An 8514-nucleotide genomic window follows, 5' to 3' on the forward strand; every position below is an offset into this window, starting at 1 on the left:
TCCCTGGACAGGGATCACAGGTGGTTCTTTTGGCCACCTGTAGCAGAGACCCCGTTGAGTAATTGCACACACTGGGGGTCCTGGAACAGTCGCATGCAGTACAAGCAGCATAGAAAGCCTGTGCCTTGGCACCCTTGTTTTTTTTTTTTTGTTTTTTTTTTGCTGTTGCTGTCTAGCCATCTAGGAGCATTAGCCAAGAATAGCGACCGTACAGTGCAATGTATAGCATACAAGCATGAAGTACAATAAACACTTCAGCACATGCAGTACAAGGAGCATAGAAAGCCTGTGCCTTGGCACCTTTGCTTTTCTGCTGCCGTTGTCTAGTTATTCAGGAGCATTAGCCAGGAAAAGCGACATACAGTGAATGTATAGCATACAAGCATGAAAATAACCACTGCAGCACATGCAATCCAAGCAGCATTGAAAGCTTGTGCCTTAGCACCCTTGCTTTTCTGCTGCTGTTGTCTAGTCATCAAGGAGCATTAGCCAAGAATAGCGACATGCAGTGAATGTACAAGCATGAAAATAAACTCTGCAGTACATGCAATCCAAGCAGCATTGAAAGCTTGTGCCTTAGCACCATTGCTGTTTGCTGCCGCTGTCTAGCCATCTAGGCGGGTAGACAGCCAAGAATAGCCCTTACAGTGCAATGTAAAGCATACAAGTATAAAGGACACATGACACTGCAGCACATGCAAGACAAGCAGCATATAGAGTCTGTGCTTTAGCACCCCTGATCTTTTGCTGCTGTTTCTAGGTCTGCATCCTGAATAGCGACCGTACAAAAGTACAACAGGACACTTCGGCATTAGTGGGTCAGCACTTTAGTTGCCGCTTACCGCCCGCACAAAAGCGGGTGTGTGGCGCCGGAATCCTGTGCTGGTAGCTCAGTGTCTCCGTTTTCCCGCTCTGCGTGCCGGAATGGCTGCCGGCGTCCAGAGGAGAGGGGCGGGCCGAGGGCGTGCCCGAGACAAGAGCGGGAACCCGGCGCCCACTGTGTCTAGTAAAGGGGGCTGGAGAATGCAAATAAGGCTCCAGCCCTCGGCGCTGCTATAGAACAGCGTCTCTCCCTGTCCCTGAGTGACAGGGTGGGGGCGGGAACGAAGCGGCGCTAGGCCGCAAAAGCCGGGGACTAAAGTTAGAAGCGCCGCCGCCGTAAAAGCGCGGTCGGCGCGCCCCCGGCGCACTGCAAGTCGCAGCTGCGCCGCCGCTCCAGGGGCGGTCGGCGCGGCGGCCCCCACACGTAAAGTCCCCCAGTAATCTGCAGGGACTATAAGCCCAGCGCACAGCGCTACAGTCCCCGGCGCACTAGCACACCCAGCAAGCCTGGAGTGTGCGTGGCCTGCCATACGGGGACACAGAGTACCTGAAAGTTGCAGGGCCTTGTCCCTGAACGGCACTCCCGCTCCACATCCAGCAGGTTCTATGGGTCTGTGGATGGAGCCCGGCCTCAGGGCTTGGTGGCCGGAAAGATCCCACTTCCTCAGAGCCCCTCAGGGGGATGGGGAAGGAAAACAGCATGTGGGCTCGTGCCTCCGTACCAGCAATAGGTACCTCAACCTTACAAACCGCAAGTGGGGTGAGAAGGGAGCATGCTGGGGGCCCTAGTATGGGCCCTCTTTTCTTCCATCCGATATAGTCAGCAGCTACTGCTGACTGAACAGTGGAGCTTATGCATGGATGTCTGACCTCCTTCGCACAAAGCAGAAAACTGGTGAGCCAGTGATCCCACTGGGGGTGTATAGCCAGAAGGGGAGGGGCCTTACACTTTTTAGTGTAATTGCTTTGTGTGGCCTCCGGAGGCAGTGCTATACACCCAATCGTCTGGGTCTCCCAATGGAGCGCCGAAGAAAAATAAATTCCAGCAGTCTCAACCGTGTGAATAAGTGCATATCGGATTATATTTTTTCAGCAGGTTAAACTTTTGGCATTTCAGTGTGCGGCTGTTCCTTTCTTTTCTGTCAATAGATCAGGATCCGATACATACCTATTCACACTATTGGGAGTGCTGTCAGACTTTCATGTGTATAATATAGAATATATTATATATACACACATGCATACACTGTATAAGATATTTATGTTTACTACATGATAACCCCTTAACCTAAGGCAATGTGTACACTGCACTTTTTAATGCATTTTAACAAATCTGCATGCCTATCCCGAAGCCAGGAAAGTCTATGAAATTTCTGAAGTGCTGTGCCCATATTGCTTTTTTTTTCCTCCCTTGCAGATTTGGTGCAGATTTTCTTTGTCAAATTGATGGGTTTTGGGTTTTTTTCTTTTTTTTTAGCTCTTCCACCCATTGGCTTCACAAAAAAAAACAAAACACCTACATGCATTTTTAGGTGCGTTTTTATGCCAAAAAGGTGCAGATTTCATGCAGAAAATTTCTTCACCAAATCTGCAGTGTGCACATACCTTTAGTTTCTCCAGATTTCCATGTTTGAGAAAGCATAATTAAAAACCCCGAAACATCGCTATTCTTAAATATGGTTTAATACTTTTCTCCATTTCTGTACATCACAACACCAAGTTATTACTGCTTGGGAACACTCATTTCAGGATATATAAGGTTAAGAATTGTACCCCATTTTATTTGTACATATATGTATATGATGTGCCACTGAAAAGAACACATTAAAGAAATACAAAAATTTGGCATCATTTCCAAATATAGCAAAAAGGAAGAAAGCTACCATGTTAATTGTAAGGTTGAAGTAGACCAGCTTTCTAAATCAAAGCAAATTTACATCCATTTTTTCTTAGAAACGTGATAACAGGCCCATGTGCAACAGCATTATGGAGTCATTTCTGAAATATCAAGACACGGCAAAAAATACTTATTTTGGAAGCGGTTGGGTCTAGAAAATTAAGTAGGACTGTCTTTAAAGGGACAGTAACATTCAATCTATGTTAGTCTGGCAAGTAAATAAAAAAAAAAAAAAAAGTGTCTATAATATTTTGAGATTTGGTTAAATTTAGTCCTTAGAGACATGGGCCAACTACATGGAAAGAACAAAAGCTCGGTTGCAGGCAAAAAAATTATGTATTTTAAAAAAAATTACAAAAGTGAAAAATAAAACGACAGCGTGTATATTGCGGCTTCAGTGTTAGGTCACTACAGAAGCACAATGTCTAAATATTCGTGTGGAAGAGTTTCTGACCTGTCAAAGGGAGTCTTTGTAGGAAGAGAAAAGTCACAAAAATGACTAAAAGGGGCTGTCCGGGCAAAAAGAAAAAAAAGAATTCGATGGGTTCTGGATACATGAAGAATAAACTAAACTGATATCCATTAGGTGCCACCTGGATTCAGCATAGGCCACCAAAGAGAAGACGTCACCTTCTTACTATGGCCTGTGGTTGGCTGCAGCAGTCTGGTAACTTGGATGGGTCCTGGAAGCATGAAAAATAAACTAAAGTGCTACCTGGATTCAGCGTAGGCCACTGAAGAGACGACGCCACCATCCTACTACGGCCTGTGGGGTTGGCTGCAGCGGTCGGGTAACTTGGATGGGTCGTTGATGCATGAAGAATAACCTAAATGGATACCCATCAGCTCCCACCTGGATTCAGCGTGGGCCACTGAAGAGAAGACGTCACTGTCTTACCACGGCGAGTGGTTGGCTGCAGCAATTGGGTAACTGGTTACCACATTATGAAAACCTCCAATAAATGTGCTGCCCAAGTCACCTGATCGTTGAGTGGTCCTGATCACTGAGCAGTCAACATATCTTCTTCCAATGTAGACCACAGAGTAACCTTTGCTGAATACGCGTGCGTGCTGGGAGGCAAGTATTAACCAGCTTGGTGTAGATCTGGTCAATAACTTTTTTTTTTTTTTTGCCAGGACAACCCCTTTAAAAGGGGTTTTCACATAGTCTGCACTCATCAATAATAGGCAGGATAGAGTCTTGTTGCAGGGTCCGACCGATCCCAAGGACATAAGTGCAAAGTCAACTATCTGAATGGTGTGGCAGTGCGCCCTCGTGCCCACCAATGCATTTGCGGTCTACGGGACTGATGAAGACAGCAGAGCATTGGAAGCCACGGAGTGCCCCATTACATTGCGAGCCAAGGGACCTTTGCTGTTAATATTCGGAAAACATCTTGAATAAAAAATAAATTAAACTGAGAAACCAGTTCAAAAGACTTGGAGGTCGTGTGTTTTGCATATATCAATTGCCCACTTTTATTAGGATACCGAGTGGCAGTGGGAGGGAAAAAAAAAAAAAGCAACCGCCCGCACATCCCATACTTTGTCAGTCATTAGATGGAAGCGTGATTAGTGTATGCTGTACTATATGCATGCTGTGTGCTGTTCTTACAGGATCATGCAAGGATATATCATCTTCATAACTGACCCTGTAATAAGGTTATATCCCTTTGCACTTCTTCATCGGTGCCTTCCTGTCCGCTGACGTCTCTAGCAGGTAGCCACATCAATGGACAGACCTTACATAGCATATGTAACTTATAACAGGACTGGTAAGCGTCTGCTGTATACATTGTATAGTTTTAGTGTGTACTTATCCATTCTTTATTCTGAAAAATCAAACATTATAAATGGATATTATGTCCCCCTGACATAAAATAAAAAAGTACGCATAAGGGTGGATGAATTGCACGGATATTTGAAGCCAGCGGATTGCCTGTCTATAAAGATAAAATGAAAAGAAAACATTTTCTTAAAATACAAGATGAACTGATTTCTTGGTAAGTAAAAACGGATTCGGTCAGACATGTCCAAGTGGCATGAGGGAACCTTGCAGCAGCGATTACCATCGTGACAAAAGAAAAGAAAGAAAAAGAAAAAAAAAGTTTTCATTTTTCTTATCCAATGCTTATAGGCGAAGTATTGGAAATGTTCAAATTCTAAGGCAAGGACCATTTTTTATTTTCCACCATAAATCATTTTCTTGGGTTGGATGCTGGAGGGTTAGGCACAAGTTGCCAGACCCATCTCGACTACCTAGTAGTCATCCAGGTCAAAGAATTCATCATCTGTTCCTTGGTACTCCATTCCTTGAAAATCCACTCTGTACCTCAAAATACCTGAAAAAAATAAAAATCAGGCTTTAGTAAAACAGGTAAAGGATGAATAGATTCTGTCATGCTTCAAGCGTAGGCCCTACATCCCACCAAGGACAACATCTCTAGGAGTTTGTATGTTCTCCCTGTGTTTGTATGGATTTCCTGCAACATGTCAAAGTCATAGGTGTATGAATAAAATAACTAAAAAGTTCTTACATTCTATCAATATGCTCACTACACCACTAGATGAATTCATTGAGGGGTACAGTTTGTAAAATGGGGTCACTTGTGAGGGATTTCTGCTATTCTGACACCTAAGGAGCTCTGCCAATGGTGACATGGCACCCGCAAACCATTTAAACTAAATCTTAACTCCAATATAGTGCTCCTTCCTTTCTTAACTTTGTACTGTGCCTTAAAAGTAGTTTTCAAAACACAAATGGGGTGTTGTCATACTCAGGAGAAATTGCATAACAAATTGAATAATGCAACATTCTTGTGGTTACAAATGTATTTTTACATTTTCACGGCTTATTCTAAAATTCTGTGAAGACCTAGGGGTTCCAGGTGCCCACCAAACATCTAGATAAATTCCTTGAGGGGTCTAGTTTCCAAAATAGGGTCTATTGTGGGGTAGCTCCATTGTTTAAGCAGCGCAGGTGATTCTCAAAAAGATGCAACAAGGCACCCGCTAACAATTCCCGACAATTTTGCATTCAAAATGTCAAATGGCACTACTTCCCTTCCGAGCCCTGTTGGACCCAAAAATTTCCTCCACACATGGGGTATCTGTGTACTGAAGAGAAAAGGCACCATACAATTTGTTGTGCAATTTATCCTGTTAATTTAGGTCTAAATAACATTTTTGTGGGAAAAGGAATTTTTATTTTTTCTGTTCAGTTTTAGTTCTTGTGAAGCTCCTGAAGGGTTAATAACCTTCTTGGATGTGGTTTTGAGCAGTATGAGGGGTGCAGTTTTTAGAATGGTGTCACGTTTGAGTATTTTCTGACACCTTGGACTCTCAAAAGTCACTTCAAATGTGATGTGGTCCCTAAAAAAAGTGACTAAATTTTGTTGGAAAAATGACAAATTGCTGATAAACTTTTAACCCTTAAAACTTTGTGTGACATAACTGAATTAAGGGCATAAAAATTCAAATTTGAAAATTGCGAAATTTTAAACAAGATTTCCCAACATTTTTACAAATAAACGCAAAAAATATCATCCTAAATTTACCACCATCAAGTATAATACATCACAAAAAAAATAAATAAATATAAAAAAAAATAAACCTCAGAATCACTGGCATCCGTTGAAGCCTTGAGTTATTACCTCAAAGTGACACTGGTCAGAATTGGAAAAAAGTGGCCTGGTCAGGAGGGTTAAAATTGGCAGAGAGGTTTAAGGGGGTTAAAAGAAAAAAAATTTAGAAAAAGCGGAAAAGAAGGGAATTTTGTTACTTACCGTAAATTCCTTTTCTTCTAGCTCCTATTGGGAGACCCAGACGATTGGGTGTATAGCTACTGCCTCCGGAGGCCACACAAAGCATTACACTAAAAAGTGTAAGGCCCCTCCCCTTCTGGCTATACACCCCCAGTGGGATCACTGGCTCACCAGTTTTAGTGCAAAAGCAAGAAGGAGGAAAGCCAATAACGGGTTTAAACAAATTCACTCCGAAGTAACATCGGAGAACTGAAAACCATTCAACATGAACAACATGTGTACCCGAAAACAACCAAAAATCCCGAAGGACAACAGGGCGGGTGCTGGGTCTCCCAATAGGAGCTAGAAGAAAAGGAATTTACGGTAAGTAACAAAATTCCCTTCTTCGGCGCTCCATTGGGAGACCCAGACGATTGGGACGTCCAAAAGCTGTCCCTGGGTGGGTAAAGAAATACCTCATGTTAGAGCTGCAAGACAGCCTTCCCCTACGGGGAGGCAACTGCCGCCTGCAGGACTCTTCTACCTAGGCTGGCGTCCGCCGAAGCATAGGTATGCACCTGATCATGTTTGGTGAAAGTGTGCAGACTCGACCAGGTAGCTGCCTGGCACACCTGTTGAGCCGTAGCCTGGTGCCGTAATGCCCAGGACGCACCCACGGCTCTGGTAGAATGGGCCTTCAGCCCTGATGAAACCGGAAGCCCCGTAGAACGGTAGGCTTCAAGGATTGGTTCCTTGATCCATTGAGCCAGGGTGGATGTTGCAGCCTGCGATCCCTTGCGCTGACCAGTGACAAGGACAAAGAGTGCATCCGAGCGGCGCAGGAGCGCCGTGCGGGAATGTAGATTCTGGGTGCTCTACACCAGATCCAACAATGCAAAGCCATTACATATCGATGAAATGGAGAAAAGGAAGGTAAGGAGATATCCTGATTGTGATAAAAAGGGGATACCACCTTAGGGAGAAACTCTGGGATCGGACGCAGCACTACCTTATCTTGGTGAACACCAGGAAGGGAGCTCTGGATGACCTCGCTGCTAGTTCTGACACTCTCCGAAGAGACGTGACCGCTACCAGAAAGGCCACTTTCTGTGAAAGTCGAGAAAGTGAAAACAACCCTCAGAGGCTCGAAGGGCGGCTCCTAGAGAGCAATTAATACCCTGTGCAGATCCCATGGGTCTGACGGCCTCTTGTACGGAGGGACAATGTGATAATCCCCCTGCAGGAACGTGCGTACCTGAGGAAGTCGTACTAGGCGCTTCTGAAAGAATACCGACAGCGCTGCGACTTGTCCTTTAAGGGAGCCGAGCGACAAACCTTTTCCCAATCCAGATGCAGGAAGGGGGGAAAAAGGAGACAATGCAAATGGCCAGGGAGACACTCCCTAAGCAGAGCACCAAGATAAGAATAACTTCCACGTCTTGTGGGAGATTTTGGCAGACGTCGGCTTCCTAGCCCGTCTCATGGTGGCAATGACGTCTTGAGATAATCCTGAAGACGCTAGGATCTCGGACTCGATGGCCACACAGTCCGGATCAGGGCCGTAGAATTCAGTGGAAAAAACGGCCCTTGGGACAGTACGTCTGGCCGGTCTGAGAGTGCCCACGGTTGGCCGACCGTGAGATGCCACAGATCCGGGACCACGACCTCCTCGGTCAGTCTGAGACGACGAGGATGGCGCGGCGGCAAGCGGAGCTGAGCTTGCGTAGCACTCTGGGCAACAGTGCCAGAGTAGGAAACACATAGGGTAGCTGGAACTGCGACCAATCCTGAACTAGGGCGCCTGCCGCCAGAGCTCTTTGCTCGTGAGACCGCGCCATGAAAATCGGGACCTTGTTGTTGTGCCGAGACGCCATTAGGTCGACGTCCGGCATCCTCCAGCGGCTACAGATTTCCTGACACCATACTGGGTGCAGAGGCCATTCCCCTGCGTCCATGCCCAGGCGACTGAGGAAGTCTGCTTCCCAATTTTCTACGCCCGGGATGTGAACTGCGGATATGGTGGATGCTCTGTCCCCCACCCACATCAGAATC

The 8514-nt window shown here is 45.5% G+C and overlaps 1 protein-coding gene across 1 annotated transcript in view; it reads right to left on the bottom strand.

Moving 5' to 3' along the window:
- Positions 1-2496: 2496 nt before the first annotated feature.
- ETF1 (eukaryotic translation termination factor 1) overlaps positions 2497-8514 on the bottom strand; it is a 92865-nt gene continuing 86847 nt past the window's right edge. Inside the window, exon 11 of the mRNA XM_075344492.1 lies at positions 2497-5061. Coding sequence (XP_075200607.1) covers positions 4979-5061 — 83 coding nt within the window. The 3' untranslated portion in view covers positions 2497-4978. The remainder of the gene's footprint in view (positions 5062-8514) is intronic.

This window comes from Anomaloglossus baeobatrachus, chromosome 4 (genome assembly GCF_048569485.1).
Source record: "Anomaloglossus baeobatrachus isolate aAnoBae1 chromosome 4, aAnoBae1.hap1, whole genome shotgun sequence".
Classification (NCBI taxonomy): Eukaryota; Metazoa; Chordata; class Amphibia; order Anura; family Aromobatidae; genus Anomaloglossus; species Anomaloglossus baeobatrachus.